The sequence below is a fragment of the Mytilus trossulus genome, chromosome 10, assembly GCF_036588685.1.
Source record: "Mytilus trossulus isolate FHL-02 chromosome 10, PNRI_Mtr1.1.1.hap1, whole genome shotgun sequence".
In the NCBI taxonomy this organism is placed as follows: domain Eukaryota; kingdom Metazoa; phylum Mollusca; class Bivalvia; order Mytilida; family Mytilidae; genus Mytilus; species Mytilus trossulus.
Window position 1 is genome coordinate 22290736 of NC_086382.1, and position 20760 is coordinate 22311495.

Sequence of the window (20760 nt, forward strand, 5' to 3'; positions counted from 1 at the left end):
TGCTTTCTTCAATTTTTGCTTTGGTAAATCATAAATGTTAAAAAGTTACAAATCAAAGTCCTAAGTTGACATTGTGTGGAGCAAACATCCTTTAAAGAGTTGTTATTGTGAATAAGGATATGTACATTCAGAAGTCAATGGTGTAACACACAAATTACCTTCATGACCTTATGTATTTCATATAACAATACATTTTAGTTCTTTAAAATGAAACAATTTCCATTGATACAGAAATATCTGCAGTTTCTTACAGTAGTTTGGAAATATTATTTTTAAAGAAATCACTGTTTTAAGACAAATAATATTTTTGCTTTAAAATATATATAGGTACAACTGGTTTAGGAATTTGTTTTTTATTTTTATTAACATAATGATTACTAATTTTATGACACATCATATTTCATATTCATCATTACCTTTAAAAATGCAAAAGTTTATAAGTTTAACAGTAAAATTTCCATGAAAAACTGTCTATAATAAGATTTTGACAATTTTTTCAACTTGTGTGTTTTTTAAAATGAAATACCAGTATAATATACAGTGTAATTTTGAGGTATGAAAGACTTTTGACCTATGACTGTTGTAGCTTTTTTTGCTAGTAAGTATTGTTGTAAGAATGATTAAGTAATACATCACCTTTCCAACAGCTTAAAAATCATGGAATATGGCATCCCTGTTTCCTAAGAAAATAATAACATTTGAATTTTATTATCTGAAAATAAATGAAAGTTCAATGAAATTTTCTGTGAAGAAGAAAACTTAGAAGTTTGATGCACATGAAATTTAATATATATCACATTTTACTGTGAAGGACTAGTTATAATTATTCAACTGAAAAGTTATAAGAGATGTTATACAATAGAATGATAAAACTTCTTATTTCGTTCATGTTAAAAATTCATACTTGTCATCAACAATAAGAGTAGCCCAGAAAAGTGCTTGCAGGAACAGGGACACAGTATTCATGCATTATAGGCTGGAAAGGTTTGACATTTTATATGTAATGCAATATATTGTAGAAGATAGAAATCTGGAATACATTGTGTATACTGTTGTACATATTTAATGTTATATTTATTTCTACATATTTTTATTGTTTTCATAATTTCTTTGAAATTGTACAATATTGTCTCATTCAATTTGGTTATGTCTTTTCAATTAAAATATTGTAATTTCACAAGTAGAATCTTTTTAAGGGGGCTAGCAGGTCTATATCAAATTTTTTATTTAATATAGGATTTCTCTATATTTTTCTATAAATGAACTTTACCTTATACTGCATAGAAAAATGAAATAAAAAAATTGGGGTCACCGTTCAATTGCGCTCACAATCTGCCTTCAAAAGAAGCATATATTTTTGTTAATGTTCTTTTTTTCTGTTGAACTAATAGGAGAAATATTGGTAATATCAAAATAAAAAAATAACTAAATTACAGAAATCGCTTAAATTTACAATTATTTAGTTGATGTACAGCTTATTTGAAAACAACAATAAAAAATATAGGTCACTGATGAGTTAAAAAAGATATTTCAACTTTAATGCCAAAAGTGGCATTTTTGCACCAAAGGGAGATAATTTGGAGCTTTTTCAATGATATTTACATTTTAAGTCACCTGGGGCCAACACATATTGATTTTTTGGAATGATTTTTGTACCATATGATAAAGTAACAACTACTAAAGGTAATAAAAAAAATTTGTAATGAAAATTTAATGTTTATTTTTTTTCTGAAAATCTTATACCTGCGAGCCTACTTAAGAGCACCTGAAATGTTTTTAGTAGGGTTTGTGTTGCTCAATATTTAGATTGCTATATAGTGTTTTGTATTTTCATAGTTTTTGTTTTTTGGCAGAGTGTTGTCATGTTTTCTTTTTAACTTATTGTGGATTCATGTATTTTCGTGGGTACCAATTTTCATGGATTAAGGAAAACTACAGGAAATTTTGTTGAACATTTAATTTCAATGAATAATAATGAATTCACAGTCATGTAGTAATTTTAAATTTTCATTGTTGTATCATCCAGTGCCTTTAATTTTCTACTGATTTTTTTTCAATATAAATCAGTTTTGTAAAATTCATAATGATTATATTTTGTAAATTTAAGCAATATTTCTCTAGAAAACTAGTTTCATCAAGTACATGCACCCCATCCAAGGGAAATCTTATGCTGATAAGAAATATAAATATATATACATAGGTATATGTTATACATGATCTATTTTGTTAACCGATTTGACTCAAAGAATCCCTTTTAAAAACCATTCCAAATATTATTTTTGATGATGTGAGTTTTATTTAATTTTATGTGTGGCTAAAGCATTTTTTTATTTTATTGTTGTATTTTATCATCAATTGTCTAACATTAAGCAGGCATGCATTCACTTGTTTAAGAGGGAGAAAAAAGGTAGATATTGAGGAAGTTTTTAAATTGTGGACATATAATAGTCTTAAAATACATAAATAAAAAAAGTTATACAAATTTAGCTGAGACACAGGTTTTCCTTTTTGTCAAGCCTTTGACTTTAGTAGAAAAAGCAAGACATAGCGATCCTACATTCCATAGGCGTCGTCGTCGGTGGTGGCGTCCACAAATATTTACTCTCTGGTTCAAGTTTTTGAAATTTTAATTAGTCTTAAACTATGCTGGATTTCTACCAAACTTAGACAGAAGCTTGTTAATGATCATAAGATAGTATCTAGAAGTAAATTTTGTAATAATAAAATTCCATTTTTTCTTTATTTTACTTTTAAATTGACTTAGATTTTCTGCCAGGAAACAACACTTCCACTCTGGTTAAAGTTTTTAAAATTTTTCATAACTTTCTTATTCTATTTTTAATTTCTACCAAACTTGTACAGAAGATTTTTTAATGATCAAAAGCTAGTATCTAGATGGAAATTTTGTTAAAATTTTGTTCCTGTGTATCTGTATTTTACTAATAAATTGACCTATTTTTTATTTCCGTTAACATTACATACTGTCAGCAGTTAAAGTTTTTAAAACATTTATTAGATTCATAAACTATCCTGAATTTTTACCAAACTTGGACAGAAGCTTTGTACAATCAAAAGATAGTATCAAGAAATATTTTTATTGAATTTTTTCCTCATTTTTGTTGAGACTGCGATTTACAGCTAAAGTAGGCAGACACTGGGTTCAGCAGAACCCTTGCAATATTTTTTTATAAGTTTTAATTGTAACTTTTGAAATAATGCTTTTTTTCACTTTTCTGTTTCCATAGTAAAAGTTGTATAACTTATTTAAAAGATTACTTTAAACTAGAAAAGTTTGATGATGCTATATTTTAAATAAAATTATGCAATAATGAAATGTTATTGGTTTTGTATTTATTAGAACTCACATTATGAATTCTGTTTGTATTTGTTTTAAGCTATTTCTGAAATCCTATCACTGACACATTTGATAACATTTAAATTAAAGGAGTACAGCAATGTTTTATACATTTATGAGAAAACATCCACATGATACACATTTTTAGCCCCCTGGCCCGAAGGGCCAAGTGAGCTTTTCTCATCACTTGGCGTCCGTCGTCCATCGTCGTTAACATTTTACATTTTGAACCACTGAATGGAATGAAACCAAACATGGCATGAATGTTCCTTATGAGATGCTGACCAAGTGTTGTTACTTCGTAGTCGATCCATCATCCTAGATGGCCCCCAGCAGGGGACTAAGTTTGATATAGGACCCTATGGGAAATGCATACACATGATTTCTTTTAGAGAACTTTTGAATGGAATGAAACCAAACATGGCATAAATGTTCCTTATGAGGTGCTGACCAAGTGTTGTTACTTTGTAGCCAATCCATCATCCAAGATGGCCGCCAGCAGGGGACTTAGTTTAACATAGGACCCTACGGGAAATGCATACAAATGACTTCTTTTAGAGAACTACTGAATTGAATGAAACCAAACATGGCATGAATGTGCCTAATGAGGTGCTGACCAAGTGTTGTTACTTAGTAGCCGATCCATCATCCAAGATGGCTGCCAGTGGGGAACTTATTTAACATAGGACCCTATGGGAAATGCATACAAATGACTTCTTTTAGAGAACCACTGAATGGAATGAAACCAAACATGGCATGAATGTTCCTTATGAGGTGCTGACCAAGTTTTGTAACTTTGTAGCCAAATTTTATCTTTTTTAATATGATTTCAAAAACCAAAGAAGAGTCAGTTGAGCAAAACAGGCTCTTGAGAGCCTCTAGTTTTGAAAGATATCAATTTTCCTGGATTTTGTGGGTATATTTAAACCACAAATTCAAATGTATGCAGACTTAGCAAAACAAAGAAATAAAAAAAAAAAAAAAGTCAGATCCATGACAATTGGTATCCACTTAAAAATATGAATTAAGAATAACCAGAATATATCTAAAGGTCAGCATACAAGTCTTTAACAATAGGTGTCTAAACAACATGACACCGGCGGCTCTGAATGTGTCAATAGTTTATCCAGTTCCATATATAATGAATGCTTTCTGAATTTACTGCAGATGAAGTCATATCTTAATGTTATTGTCATTAAGATCTTTGCAGTCTTTTAATACAACCGCAAACCAATTTTGTGTTTGTATATTAGTATCACGTCATTTTCTTCATCAGCGTTGTCCAAAGACACTTAGTTTCAGGACAATAACTTAAGTTTAAGTCAATGGATCTCTATGCAATTTAAAGTTAAACACAAGGTTTGAAACCACAAAAGGATGCTTGGGATTGATTTTGGGGGTTATGGTCCCAACAGTTAAGGATCAAGGGGCTCGAAATACTTAAAGTGTCAAGTTTCCAGACAATAAATTAAGGTTCAAAGGGTTCAAAATTAAACTTTGTTCGATTTCATCAAAAATTTAATTATTAATGTTCTTTGACTGTTTTTATATTTTAAATATTGGTCCTGTTTTCAAATTGGTCTACATTAAGGTCCAAAGGGTCCAAAATGAAACATAGTTTGATTTTTACAAAAAATGAATTCTTGGGGTTTATTGATATGCTGAATTTAAACAAAGTCATGTATTTAGATTTTTGATTATGAGCCCAGTTTTCAAGTTGGTCCAAATTGGGGTACTTTGTTTGATTTCTACAAAATTAGACTATATGTGGTTCTTTGATATGCTAAATCTAACCATGTATTTTGATTTTTGGGTCTCGTTATCAAATTGGTCCACATTGAGGTCATTAAGGTCCAAAATTAAACTTTGTCGAAATTATTGGGGTTCTTTGATATGCTGATTCAATCCATGTATTTAGATTTTGGATAATGGATAATAGGTAATTATTTTTTTTTAAGATCATTAGACCACAATCATTCTGTGGCAGTAACCTATGCTGCGTCAAATATTTAATCACAATCCATATTCAGAGCTGTAACAAGTTTGAATGTGTCCATACTGGCCCCAATTGTTCAGAGTTCGACCCCTGGGTTCGTATCATTTGCACATGTTGCAGCTTTGAACACTATGTGCTTGACTCTTTTTTAAACTGTTTAGTGTCATTTGGCTTTTTTGCATGGTTGTTGTCACAGTGACATTCGATATACCCTTCATCTTGTTTTGTCCATCGCCTTGCTGGTCATATGTAGCGTGTTCGCCTAAATGCGAGAGGTTATGGGTTGTAAGTCCAGCCTGGTCAAACCAAAGACTATATAAAGTTTTATCTGTTTTGCTACTCCACTAAGCATGTATGAGGCAGTAAGAGCAAAGACTGTGTCTGTGTAGGTTTACTGAGGACTGTTTGAACCCTATGACCTTGCAAGCTAGATTGTTAAAAATCTGGATCAACATGTCAGTCTAGCACAAAGCTAATACCCAGGTTTATTCACATTTATTCTAAAACCAGTTGTTGACATGATACGGGTATACCCAACATGTTGGGTCCAAATTACTAAACCCCTTTAAATGTAAACTCAAATATTATTATGCATATAGAAATTCAAGCATGCATTCGAAACACAACTCAAACACCAACATAAAGATCTGCCTTTGAAACCACCATATACTTTCAAAATCTATTCAGAAATTGCAACAATTTCCGTTGGGAATTTAATATTAAAAAGAAGATGTGGTATGATTGCCAATGAGACAACTGTCCACAAGAGACCAACATGACATAGACATAAACAACTTTAGGTCATCGTACGGCCTTCAACAATGAGCAAATCCCATACCGCTTTAACAACTCGGACGCTGAATATTTCGTTAAGAATTCAAGCCAGCTGTCGGATTTAGAGGGGGCTGGGGGCCTGCCCCCTTTTCTTTGATAAATTTTGGTTTTATAGGGAATCACATATGAAATTTCTAGATCCGCCACTGGCTGTAATTGATCAAATGATACCTTCTACTTTTGTGGTGACAGTTTCCACTTTATGATGAGTGCTTAGATATCAAAAGATGTGGTATGAGTGCCAATGAGACAACTCTCTCATACAAGTCACAATTTGTAAAAATAAACCATTATACTAGTAGGTCAAAGTATGGTCTTCAACACTGATCCGTAGCACACCGAAAAACAAGCTATGTAGGGTCTCCAAATTACTAGACGTATAAAACCATTCAACGGTCTATTCTACTAGCATTATAGTAGAAACGAGAAAGAGAAACATGTCTAAACCACATCAACAAACGACAACTACTGAACGTCAGATTCCTGACTTGGGACAGGTACAAACAAATGCATCGGGATTAAACGTTTTAAATAGGTAGGAATCTGCACCTTTATAATACAGATACAGTTAAGTCTCCCTCATATATTGACTTATATTTAGAAGTTGACAATGAGGGTCGGTTGAAAACAAAACTTTACGACAAAAGAGATGAATTTAGCTTCCCAATTGTGAACTTGCCATTTCTATGTAGCATACGGAGTATTTATCTTTCAATTGATACGGTATTCCCACCTTGTGTTTCCTATAATAATTTCCCTGATAGAGGATTGTTGCTCACAAGGTAGCTATTAAACCAAGAGTTCCAAATGGTTAACCAAATGCAAACTTGACCTGCATTTTGTGGTTATGAGCATTGTGTATAAGTTTCATAACATTTGATTGAGGCACACTAAAGTAAGAGAGCGGAAATGAAAATCAGCAATTTTTCCATTTGTTATCGGACAGAACTCTAGAACAGTTAAAGTGACGGTCAAACTTGATCTGCATGTTGTGGTAATAAGCATATATGTGTATAATTTTCATAAAATTTGGTTGAGGTAAACTTAATATACAGAACGGAAACAAAAAAATCAGTATGCTTTCGAAAAGTTCATCGGAAGTTACCAAGACCTTGTTGATATACATTTTGTATAAACTTCACAAATTATACACGATGGTCTTGGAGTATAGATTCTGAGTATTAAGTAAAATTGAGAAAGGAAATGGGGAATGTGTCAAAGCGACAACAACCCGACCCTAGAGAGAGCAGACAACAGCCGTAGGCCACCAATGGGTCTCAAATGTAGCGAGAAACTCCCGCACCCGTATGTGTCCTTCAGCTGGCCCCTGAAAAAATATGTATACTAGTACAGTGATAATGGACGTCGTACTAAACTCCGAATTATACACAAGAACCTAAAATTAAAAATCGTACAAGACTAACAAAGGCCAGAAGCTCCTGACTTGAGACAGGCGCAAAATTGCGGCGGGTTAAACATGTTTATGAGATCTCAACCCTCCCCCTATACCTCTAGCCAATGTAGAAAAGTAAACGCTTAACAATACGCACATTAAAATTCAGTTCAAGGTTGTTTATCATCTTAATAACGTGGTATAGTATATTTTTATTTGTATTAACAAATAGTTATTCTACTGTTTAATAGATAACTCTCTCATCTAAGTCACAATTTGTATTATTCTTCTTACTTTCCTTTTGTTTAAAGCAATTTATAATCAGCTGAGAATCGATGTGCTTTGAACTTTAGCCGATCCTGCGACATTTATGTCTCAAAAGCAAGAAATAGCGATCCTAGCTATAGGTTTCGTCGGGGGTTCAGTATGGATACAGTTTTTTTGAATATCAATTACTTTGTTAAACCTTCATGAAATTTTATGAAAGTTGGACAGAAGCTTTTATTTTCAAAAGAGTAACTATCCAGAGCATAATGATGAATTTATATATTTAATTTTCCCGTATTTTACTGATATAAACAGAATTTTGTAGATACAGTCTGAGGTAAAAGTGTGTTACACTTCAATCCTCCATCGAATTTTATATATATATTTCAATTGACATACGGACTTATCTTTTACCAATTACCAACAGTCTGTGATTATTATTTTTTACATGACAAATTTGAAATAATTTTTTAGATATTGTCATATTCCATCTCAAGAAAAGAAAAATCTAAAGAAAATGTTTGATTATTATACACTCCTGTACTGGATTGATAAATGGGTTCAATTTTCGATGGAATCGGTAATCCCACGAAACCCTTTATGAATTTTCATAATACACCTAAACATCTACGGAAATCATTTCATATCCATTAACGACATTTGCACAAAAAGTGTGGTTTTGTTCAAGTTACTTTTTTACCTAAGGATTCCTTTAAACATATTTCATAGCAACTGGTTTTAGATATTAGGGACAGGTTGGGTGCCCGCTTACATGTTAATCTCGCCATAATCTGTATGTGCATGTCCGAAGCCAGAAGCGTGTAATTCAATGGTTATATACATTTTTTTGTTCACTATTTTATGCATAAATAAGACCGTTAGTTTTCTCGTTGGAAGTGTTTATTTGTCATTTCGGTGTGTTTTATAGCTGACTATGCGGTATGGGCTTTGCTCATTGTTGAAGGCGGTATGTTGACCAATAGTTGTTCATTTTTGTGTCGGTTGGTATCTACTCTTTGATAAAAACACATTTAGAGCAGGAATTTCAAGATTTAAATATCATGTTTACTGTGTGCAGAATTAATGTCTGTTTTTTTTTCTCTTTGTACCTTAATATGTCAGTCTTTCTTCTATCATGATTTTAACTTTTTTCTTGTTATACTCTTATAAATTTTTTGAATAGTTAAAAAATGTACAGGATCCTTAAGAATCATAGCCAGGAATGATAACCACTATTTACTAAATTAGAAAATATATATCATCTAAATAAGGCAACTACCAAACACTCTGACTTCTTGTCATGGTAAAATTAAACAGTGGAACAAATATCAAATGAACGGTCTATTTGCATTATACATGTTATAGGAAATTGATACTAGGGGCTTTGAAAACTTTCTAAATCCACAGAAAAGTTTACAATGACATTCTGTCCCCGTTGTACGTTGTCGGACTTAACCACAACCAATAGATTACAGTATGTAATTAATTTACACTCCTTTTTATGACTTGTTTTTTTTGTATCATCGTAACTGTTCTATAAAATTAATTATAGCATTTGAATAGAAAATGAATGATCTGCATTAAATAATGATCAGAACACACAGTGAATACGCAGACAAGTTTTTGTTGCATCGAATCAGCCGCAATCCATCAAAATATCATATGGAATACATTTAACATGCAAGTGACCCTATTTACGTTTTTTTTTATGATGAATAGACCATTACGTTTTGAGCCGGCTAAATAAAAATCTTAAAATTAACTGGCATGTAGATACTCATATGCATACGAGGGACTTTTAACATAATGGCGTTTTGATTAGATAATTTGCTATTTGATTTTGAAAATGTTGTAAATAATTACAATGAATAAGGTTGGTCGGGTATTTCTACTTATACCCTTACGTTTTTGTTTTTATCAAATAACATGTATAATGTCAAATTGTGACCCATTAACACTTTTCTTTAATTTCAATATGAACTTCTTTGAATATTATTGAAGTTAATCAGGAACTTCAAAGCCTTCCAGTGCAAACGAGCTCACTCATGGTATTTTTATTGTTCGTATTGCACTCGTTTTGTACAAACTGTGGTGCTCACAACCTTTTTTATTAACATCCGCAGCTATCGGAAGATCTTTCACTTTTATGTAGTACTTTTGTTGATCCAAATTGAAACTCCATGCCTTTTAAGCGCAAAGCAGCTTCCCGAAAGAGTTCTTCTACATTTTTACCTTCTTTTGCCGATATTTCAATAAATAAATCCATGTTTAATTCAGAACATCTATCTTCACCATCCTTAAGAGTAACCTTCTCTTTAGTTGTTTGGTCACATTTATTTCCGACAAGAATATACTCCATACGGCGATTTATTAATTCGTCTACATTTTGTTTTAAGTCTTTAATCAAATCAAAGCTTGGTCTGTATGTCTTGTCATAGACAAATAAGATTACTGCACATTTTTGAAATTCTGGAAACACATATCGGCTGAAATTGAAAAATAATTTTGCAGTTTTCATAATATCGTTATTCACGTATACTTTTAAACGGTTGACAATTTAATTGTTTGAATACATTATTTTATACATACGTAAGCAATATGGTTTCCTTTTTTTTAATTGTCTATCAACACGGTATTCTTAAAAGTTCTGATTGTTGATAACAATTTTCTGTAGTGACCATTTTTTTTATGTTTTTAAAATAGGTGACATTTTGAAGTTGGTATGACATATTTCATCTTTTTTTATATACATGTATACATGTGTTGACAAATGTCTTTTAAAACTGAGTTTTTCGTACGTAATTTAATTGTAAAAGTTAATAAAAAAAAAAGGTAAATTTATCTTGTTTTATGTTGCCACGTAATTCTCTTGTATATTTTTGTTTTAGAAAACGGAAGAAAAAATACATCTTACAACAGCATATTAAACCAGAAACCCACTAGAGCCGGAATCGCTTGCCCTCTTGACATGTATTATATTATTTTTCTCCTTTATTGTAATCAGATACGTTAATCTTCCAGTCCTGATAATTGTTGCAGTGTACTGTTTGTATTTGTTAATAAATTTTGTTAAGATAAACAAAGAAGTAAAATGGAGAGCCACTGCTCACTGATGATACCTCGCCTTGATATTTCTGTAAACAGGAGGTTATTGAAGGATGAATCTGAACATGAATCACACGGTATAGCTGACTTAAACAAACCATGAAACCAAATTTTAGAAGTCCTTGTATTGTAGATCATGAGAAAAAGCGTGACGAATTTTCAACTTGACTATCATGTATAAAATGATACAAATGTTCGGTAAACAAGAAGTTGTTGAGTTATGAATCTGAAAATGCATCACACGGTAAAGCTGACTCATATAAACTCTGAAACTAAATTTCAGAAGTCATTGTATTGTAGTTCCTGCGAAAAGTGTGACGAAAATTTTCAACTTGGCTGCCATACGTAAAATGATTCAAGTGGTTGGTAAACAGGCAATTGTTATGTGATGAATCTGATAACGCACCAGACGGTAATGCTGACTTTTTTTTTAACTCTGAAACTAAATCTTAGAAGTCTTTGTAATGTAGTTCCTTAGAAAAACAGTGACAAACAATTCAACTTGGCTATCATGTGTAAAATGATACAAGTGTTCGGTAAACATGAACTTGTTGAGTGATGAATCTGAAAACGCATCACATGGTATTCCTGACTTATATAAACCATGAATCCAAATTTCATAAATCATGTTTTGTAGTTCCTGAGAAAGATGCGACCAAAAATATTCATGTGACGGATGGACGGATGGATGGACGATGGATTGATGGACGGACGGACAGAGAAAGGTAAAACAGTCTATCCCTACATTTGTTTTAAAGTCATGCAATGGTTTCAATCATTTGATATTTTTGGAGTTTTCGCTGATCAATTTAGATATATCCAGTTTCTACTTATATATCAAAGTTTATAAGATAATTAACGAAAATAATTTAAGCACAAGAACTCTAGTAGGACTAATCCAAAGGGTTGGATCATTTTGGTAAATTTTGCTGTTAACAGTTCTTGTCTTTATACTTGCAAAAAACGGAAAAACACTAACATTTTTCAAAAGTCACCAATTTGAGAACTATAACTCCGTAAGTTGTCATACCGTGGAATTAACCGCCTGAAGTTTTGTCGATCATAAACTGCTTTTTGTTCCTTACATTTTTATATATACTTAACAGTTTCAGAATGTTTTTTTATTCGTCGACGAAAATCGTCATATAAGAACTTTACCTCTCAAAGATGTCGTCCCACGGTTTCTAAGTTATTGAGACTTTTGTTGGTGTGGTATTGTTGATCATGTTAACGTTTTAACAGTTGTTACGAATCTGATATAATTTTCAGGGCTTACAAAAACAGGAAAATTTGTAAAAAAGTTGCCATTTAATGTCAATTACTCATATACCATGTTCAGGATTGTTGTTTTATAAGTATAGTGAAGATGGAAGTATTTGAATATTGATATTCTAAATTTGCCCACCTGTCAGATTTTCTTAATATTATGTTTTTTTAATATATAAAACAATCAACGCATTAAACCCAAATTTTGTTCACCTAAAAACAATGGCAGTCATTTTTTTTTGTCTGACAGAATGAAATAAACCCAAAAACTTTCAACTATATGCTATCATGATAATTCTTCCGTCATTTGGTTGATATTGGTTGATAAGTTTCAGAAGTGAATATCTTTTAAAACTTATACGAGGGCATAATGTCATTTAAGGCCATACACCTTTCATGGGAACCCATTTTTATCCGTTTTGTACCATTTGGGTAGATCTTATAATTTTGATTATTTTCACTGTTTTTCAATTTCTATATAACTATACTGGTTCCAATCTCATATAAACACGACTTTTTTTTTTAACTTTTATTCCTTCTGTTAACAAATAATAAAGTAACAGTAAGAAGAAAGAAACACAATACAACAGGCACATTTACACTTGGAATCTTTTTTTTTTAACTCACCCGTATTTTATTGAATCCTTTTTCATGCCCGGAGAGTCTTTCACAGTTATACTCAATTTTGTACCATCCACAGGAACACTTATTGTACTTGGTTCAATTTCCATCGTAGGAATAATAGTATCAACAAATTTTCCTGTCCGTTGATAATTGATTAAAGTACTTTTACCCACATTAAAATCACCAATTATCAACACACTTGCTCTCTCGGAAAAAGTTTCTTCTGCCATTAGTTTTCATTCATTGAAACATATCTATGTTTCGTGTCTGTATCATTAAACATCTAAAATTGTTAATAGAATTAAACTGAAATTTTGAAAATCAGATGAATGCAAAATAAAATAAGAACAACTCAATTTGCAAAACATGCAACAAAGGTTACTTTAAGCTGAGATTATTTTAGCGTTCCTAATGATGGAAAATCCAGAAAAAATGCTTCGGACACATGACATTAATTTTATAAAGAATTTTATAAAGTGTTGTTTTCATGTTTTACAGCACTTGGTCTAGGCTATCATCAGTTCAGTTATAAGTACTTCGATACTGACCTAATAAATAACAAACCTTCCAAAATTCGTCCGTTCATAAATTTTGAAATTCTTGGCGAAATCGGCTTTATTTTTAATTCTTTTTAGTTTATAGCCTTTCAACTGCTTCGATTCGTATACATAACTGAGTTTCAAATTATCGGTTTTGACAGTTCCCGAAAAAGCTCTTCGAACGTAATAAATGCATAACGGGTTGTTTTCATTTCTGAATAACTTCATCATTCTTCTTCATTCATTCAGTAAATATAAATGATTAACCTGAATTTCAGCCCAAGCTTTTTCAGACTTATTCTTAGACAGTTCGTCGGTCACTTTATCACAAGAGAACCTCAAAGTTAAGAAAACAACAAATGGAATGTTGAATATGTTTTACACGGGATGAAGTTTCGAAGTGAAGAAAAACGATCAATGAAGTAAATAAGCACTTTTCCTTTTTCACGGGTTTTGGGAAATGGTATCATTAAAATGTAAAGCCGGAGCTATAACTGTTTCAAAAAATAAGATGAAATGAAGCAGTCGTTTCGTGTGGCTAATTTTGAAAACACCAGATAATGAAAGGAGACATTCCTGGATTATACATTTTGAAAGCCGTATGTTGATCATTACCCAAACGAAATGAGGTTCATTGTAAAAATTATTGTAAACACTTATTATTTGAAACAAGAACTTCAAAATGTGACTTTCAAGTTCAAGATTACATATATGGTTACTGGACTTGAATGGATAATACCACTGTATAAGAAATATCATATTTGGGACAAAATAAGAAAAAAAACCAATGACTGAAGATAACACTAATCCCAAAAACCCAACAAAACTTCAAGAACACTTGATCATCATCCGACCTAATAATGTCACAAGCATTGGGTTTTCAGCAAGTATAAGAACAACAAGTACTTAGACAATCTCACTAAAGATTGAAATTAAATACATTAAAAATCATTTTGTTGGCTAATGATTTGAATACCTTCATAATCCAAACATACAGTATAGCTGCAACTACTTGTAGATAAAGACGCATTAAAGTCAAAATTGTGTTTGTTTAACGAACGCCACAATCCCATGAGATGCATAATCTTCAACCATGTGAAACACATAAAGTTTTGATGAAAAATTTACTTTGAAACCAAAATATATTGAATGAGACGCAATCCTTTGATTTATTATATGATTTTTTTCTATGTATACATTACGGAAATAGTTCGCAATTAAGTGTTTTGTTTCTGAAATATGAATTTTAAGTTTCAAAAGGAAAACATTAGAGAAGTGTTTGAGAAAACAGAGAGACGTTGACATCTGCTCCAGATTGTAGACTCACTTTCTTTTCTGTAATACATTACTTTTGTGCTTACATTTCTAAGGAATATATTTTATACTTCACTTACCTTGATCGATTTTCTTTGCTGCGAGACCGCTACCCATAGACAAACATAGTCAACACCCAATGTGTGGCTTTCTGCAAGGTACACGATTATAATTATATTTTATTTTTCTCATTAGATAATAAATTTAGTATGGACATAGAGTATACATGAGACAACAAAAGAGCTCTTTTTCTATTAGGTTGTGGCGATCAACGGTTTTGCCATTCAACAACACATGACAGCAGAAGAAACACTACGGATCAATGTCACTTGAACAGCTGAATTTTATTATATTTTGGTCCCCGAGGGTATCACCTGCCCAGTAGTCAACACTTCGGTTTTGACATGAATATCAATTATATGCTCATTTTTATAAATTTCCTGTTTACAAAAGTCTGAATTTTTCAAAATACTAAGGACTTTCTTATTCCAAGCATAGATAACCTTAGCAGTATTTGGCACAATTCAAAAAAAAAAATGGGTCCTCAATGCTCTTCAACTTTATACTTGATTAGCTTTTTAACTTTTTTGATCTGAGCGTCACTGATGAGACTTATGTAGACGAAACGCGCGTCTGGCGTATAAAATTATAAACCTGGTACCTGGAAAACTATTATCAAATCTTACTTTCAGTGTTCATCTTTTCGTCTTTTTGTCATCTATTCGAAACTCTTATTAGGACTATTGGTTTTTTAATTACAATTGAAGAAGCTCTTTTACGTTTAAAAAACCTTTGGAATAAACCAATATGGACACAAGTGATAACGAAAAATGAAATATGTTTACAATGAATAGAGGCTTTAAAGAACTTGAAGCACTCACCTGCATTTATATGGAGAAACCCTATTTGATTTGTACAAAGGACATTATAAATGAAAACATAGAATGGATATAATGTAATTCAAGGACGATATAATTTTGGATTTTGATAATGTTTGCTTTGTGTGTATATCTTGTTTATGCTGATAAATTTTGCTAGAAGTAGAATTATTTTATGGTGCCGGCAACTTGTTATTCAAACATAAAAACTCATAAGTGAAGACTTTGACTTTTGACGTGTTAGACATTAAGCTGACGTTACGCTATTTTCAGTATCATTCTTGCCTTTGTAATTTTGAAAACGATAGCAAAAATTGATCAATCGAAAATGAAAAAAAAATCCTTTAAGAAAACAATGAATCGTACGACAATTTTGATCAAATGAACAGTAGGTAAATCTTAAAGTTCATAACATTTCCAACCCTGTAATATTTTCAATATTTTCGAACAACAGTTTTACATACATTCTTTGTACATGTATCATCAATAATGGAATTTAATGCGACTGTCATACAATGAGAAGTTTAGCTTGCTTTAAAACCAGGTTTATAATCCTGGTACCTTTGATAACTTATTAATCCACCTTTTTTTACATAAGCAAATGTCTTTACCAAGTCAGGAATATAACAGTTATTATCCATACGTTTGATGTTTTTGAGCTTTGATTCTTTCATCAGATTAGAAACATTCCTTTTTGAATTTTCCTTAGAGTTAATGATGTGATTTTAGTTTTTGTATTGTTTTGTTTATTAAGTAAGATTATAGATCCTGTACAGTCAAACAGACTTTCCTGTCAGATTGCAGTCCAAAAGCTTGAGGATGACCATATGTTTTACCCGATTTAATATTGTGTTAATGACTAAACCTTCGTTCTAAAAGTTGTAGATTCAAGTTATTTAAAACACATTTTAAAATAAAAATAACATTTTATGGATTCAGAAACACTTTCCTGATTTATCTTTTTCAGTAAGAATTCATCTAAACATTTAAAAACTGCAACAATTTATATTTAGCTAACAGCTTAGTACAAAGACCCCTAAGAACAATTCATTAAAACTTAGAGTAGCAACTTTCCTATAAAATTACCAGAGTTTCAAAGGTTTGACCAAATTGTCTTATCCAAAATCACTGTTCTAGTGTTTTTTTTTATTCAGGAAAAGACAAACAAAGACATTACTATATAAACATAACTCAGTTTTTATCTATAGCAAGAGACTACATTTTGATTATCAATCTGTTTACGAATTTAATTTTAAAAATCAACCCTGCCATCCAGATTATGATCAGATAACGTTAGCCTAGTGAAACATTTTCTTATAGGTAGTAAGATGATATACATTTTTAGTCAACCCAAGATAAACTCTTTGATGATATATGATTCAATGTTTTCATCATGCATTGAGGGTAATTATAATTTTTATATTGAAAATCATGAAATACACTGTCCTTTAATTATAGGTGACGTTCTATTGACGCCTCTTTTTAACATTTTAATTTCCCAAATATATAGTCTTATTGGAAGGGGTAATAAGACCCTTACTTGGACCAAAAAGTACTGCCAAAAAAAAGTGATCATTCATATTTTTAAATTACTGAAAAGCATCTAAGGTACAAGGTATTCAGAAAAAACAAAACAATTTCGGACATTGAACAAGTTACAATGGCTACAAATCATGACTTGATTTGCATATTTTGTAAAATTTTGTGATTTCTTTGTTTTTCTTCAAATTTTTATATTTTAGATTGGAAAATTATGTGCGCAGCCAAGAAAAACTTTATATTTAGTGAGAGTTTGTCAAAACTTATAATAAAGCTTCTGTCAAATTATTTTGTTGTTTCTTGGCTGCACACAATGTTTCCACAACAGAAATAAAGATAGAAAACTGCATAAATTCTGTATTTGTCCTCTTTTTTTTGTGAAAACAGGACATATTACGATGTAATTGTGACGTCATCACATAATCATTTTGATGTTTTTCATTTATATTCTTGACCCTATGCATTTCTAAACATTATGGGCCAATTTGAATAAATTTATTAAACATTTTATTTTCTTGGCCAAAACCAGGCCGTAATGCCCCTTATTTTTCAGACAGATTAAACAGAAGAATCGTATTCATTTGTCTTATATGTATTCCACTGAACCAAAGTTCCCCATATAAGCTGTATCTGGTTTATTCCTCAAACAAATTAAACGAAAACACTGAACTCTAATCAATTTCAAAAGGGGGAAGTCCAATGAAATGCATGGAAAACATTGAAAGTTTGACCTTGCCATATAGTCATTGAGTGCCATGATCGTTGTACATTTGTTATCCCTTCCAATAACTTAACGATTAAAAAATAAAATTCTGACCAAATCCAACATAGCCTGGCTTTCAAATTCTTTTTCAGTCTAACTGTGTTGCCTTTCATATCATTTGATACATATTGTAGAAACTTTTCGTAAATTAAATTCTCGATTTCCTATCGAACTGAAAATATGCATACATATTAGCCCTTGAAGTTTGTCTTGTTGATAATATCGTTTCATTCAAATGTTGTTAAAATGTGTTACTTAAATAGATCTTGATTTGAATTTAATAAGTATGTCAGTCAATATTTCAGATCTTATAACTATTTCCTTACCTCATATTTACGTCTCAGTTCTGTGTGTACTCACTTATCTTGCTACTTGTTGACCCTACATGTCGGTAATACATCAATTTCCTACTATTACATCAAATGACTAAAATACCTGTGTATACACAAAACAAGGAAATTAATTTCATTCAAGTAAAACTTATAATGTAAAATAGATATGTGTTGCTAGTGTTATTTACTAATATACATTTTCTGAAAGTCGTGTAACCTTGACACTAAAAATCAATACCGAAAAAATAGCTCTGTAGGGGCATACCAAGATGTCGACATTTTCTGAATGAATATTTGACGGAGATAATTATCTTAACAGATTAACTTTCAGAAAAAAAACCCACAAATTCTAGGTATTCTGAAGATTAGTTTTTCTGTTTTGAGAGATAATTAAGAAATTGTTGACTCTGCAAATGAACTGATTTTTTGTATATACGGTATCTCCTCATATTTTATTTCATATTCTTTTGCAGGATGACACTTCCAAATTTTAACAAAATGTAAATACTTATTGTAACCCTTGATGTTTACAAAACAACTGAAAGTCTCACAATTCACAGAGAATAAAGACAACATTCGTTGATGCATGTGTGTAAGCAATTGAAGGGGCGGCGTTTGAGTTGCGTTTTCTTCAAATATTGCCTGTATCAAATTAGGAATTTGTCAGTTTTTGTCACTTATACTCTTTAATGATAGCGATTAAATTGGACATGTTTTATGAACATCTCCTATTTGAATTAGCTTTGGAGTTTTTTTGTATACTTTTATACTCAGAAAACTCAATTAATCTGACATGATAATTCAAGTGATTGTCAAACTGTTTTTAATAAATGCTCAGATAATCAAATAAAAGTTATTGATAAGAAATATTTGTGTTGCTGTGTAACAGAAATTTTCGTTATACATAAAAATGTTTATATGAGTATTTATAAATTTATTTAAATATAATCGATTGAGGAGAAATAATATGTACCGATTATCAGGTTATCTACATGTTGATATCGTAAAATATCAGCTGCGAGACATAATATGAAGCTTTTTGTCGAGTTAGCGTAGCGAACGAGATCAAAAAGCCTTCATATAATGTCAAGCAGCTGATATTTTACAATATCAATATGCAGATAATCTGATAATCGATTTATCGGGCTGTATTTGCGTGTTTCAGAAGCGTTTTCTTTGCTTCACCAGCACACAAAAGATGACTTGATAAGTTCGGGTCAAAGTTATTAACGTCGGTTCAAACATTATGACGTCGCTAATATGTCCGTGTCAAAGTTAGTAAGGCCGGGTCAACGTATTTGACGTCACAAAGACATGATACGGAATAATATTAAGAGCTGAACAGAGTGATATAGACAGTGGGACGACCGATAACTTGATTATATCCAAGGGGCCAAATCAACGACTTACCTTATATATTGGTGTCTAGAGTGCGTCAAGTATGTACATTGTGAAAATGGACGAAATGATCTATTTACATTTTCTTTGAAATTATATCATCTAGTATGTCATTGACGTAAGCAAACTGCCCGTCAGTTTCCTAGAATGCAATTAACCCTTAAATCAATTAATTGCTACTCCATTGTTTAATTTTCCAATACTTAGAAGGGATAGTTTTGTTTTTCGCATTATGTAATTGTAGTGAATTATGATTTTCATCCTTGCTAGGGATAACGAACGATTCTGTATATATTTTTCAACCGTAAAAAAAATTCACGAGAGAATATCAGGAAAATTCTTATCGGGCATACTTTATAAATATTGTAAATTTAGAATTTTTTTAAGTTGATAGTTGTAGTTTTTATCAAACGGAAGTTACTGTCTAAACTGAGTGTGTCCTATTAACTAAAAATATTATTTAGTGTAGTTAAGTGTGTTATTTAAAGTAATGCTTTGTTGTTAGTTTTATTAAGTGATTTTAGGTTTTACTGCTCCAAACTGCTACTGTTGACTTGTTCAACGCGGGTAAATCATTTAGATATAGGAAGATGTGGTGTGAGTGCCAATGAGACAACTCTCCATCCAAATAACAATTCAAAAAGTAAACCATTATAGGTTAAAGTACGGCCTTCATTTGTCCAGTATTTAGAATTTCACCATATAGACACGATTTTATCGTGTTTATTTTTTACATTTTCGAAAATCATGAAATTATAATAATCTATTTTACAGGTAAACATATTCATAATGTGAACCAGTCAAAAAAGAAGGCAACCGATGAATTGTTTTTACCTGAGAGTGACTTATATTACAGAAAGCTGAAATTTTAAGAATATCGCTTGGAAGAGCAAGAAACCCATTGAAACTACACGAAAGAGTCGCCGTTGATAAATCTTATTTTTCAGTAAATTGATACTTTAATGACATGAATAATGCAGTTGTAAATATTTTAATATCATATAGAAAAGTACAAACTAAGCATACATTAAAATGCGAAAAATAAAATATGAATAATATCAACAAAATCATGTTCAGGTTAGACAAAATATAAAGACAGCATCATACAAAGTAATGTGTTATATCCTAATACGGAAGAAATAAAGACATGCGATCGT

At 31.2% G+C, this 20760-nt stretch overlaps 1 protein-coding gene across 2 annotated transcripts; it reads right to left on the reverse strand.

Moving 5' to 3' along the window:
- Positions 1–9011: 9011 nt before the first annotated feature.
- LOC134687060 (uncharacterized) lies at positions 9012–18411 on the reverse strand. 2 transcript variants are annotated; one of them, XM_063547022.1, is made up of 4 exons: positions 18234–18411; positions 14774–14844; positions 12844–13123; positions 9012–10331 (listed from the first exon to the last, which is right to left on the reverse strand). In XM_063547022.1, exons 3-4 carry the CDS (start codon positions 13068–13070, stop codon positions 9956–9958), a joined length of 603 nt encoding a protein of 200 aa, XP_063403092.1. In that variant the 5' UTR covers positions 13071–13123; positions 14774–14844; positions 18234–18411; the 3' UTR covers positions 9012–9955. The 2 variants fall into 2 exon arrangements, with proteins under 2 accessions (XP_063403092.1, XP_063403091.1); XM_063547021.1 differs by having other exon boundaries at positions 18200–18411.
- Positions 18412–20760: the final 2349 nt, after the last annotated feature.

Excerpts from the sequence above, each read along its gene's own strand:
- LOC134687060 (XM_063547022.1), bottom strand. The coding sequence starts at position 13,070 with ATGGCAGAAGAAACTTTTTCCGAGAGAGCAAGTGTGTTGATAATTGGT. Across the intron at positions 10,332-12,843 it reads AAGGATTCAATAAAATACGG|CCGATATGTGTTTCCAGAAT; the intron begins GTGAGTTAAAAA and ends TTTCAATTTCAG.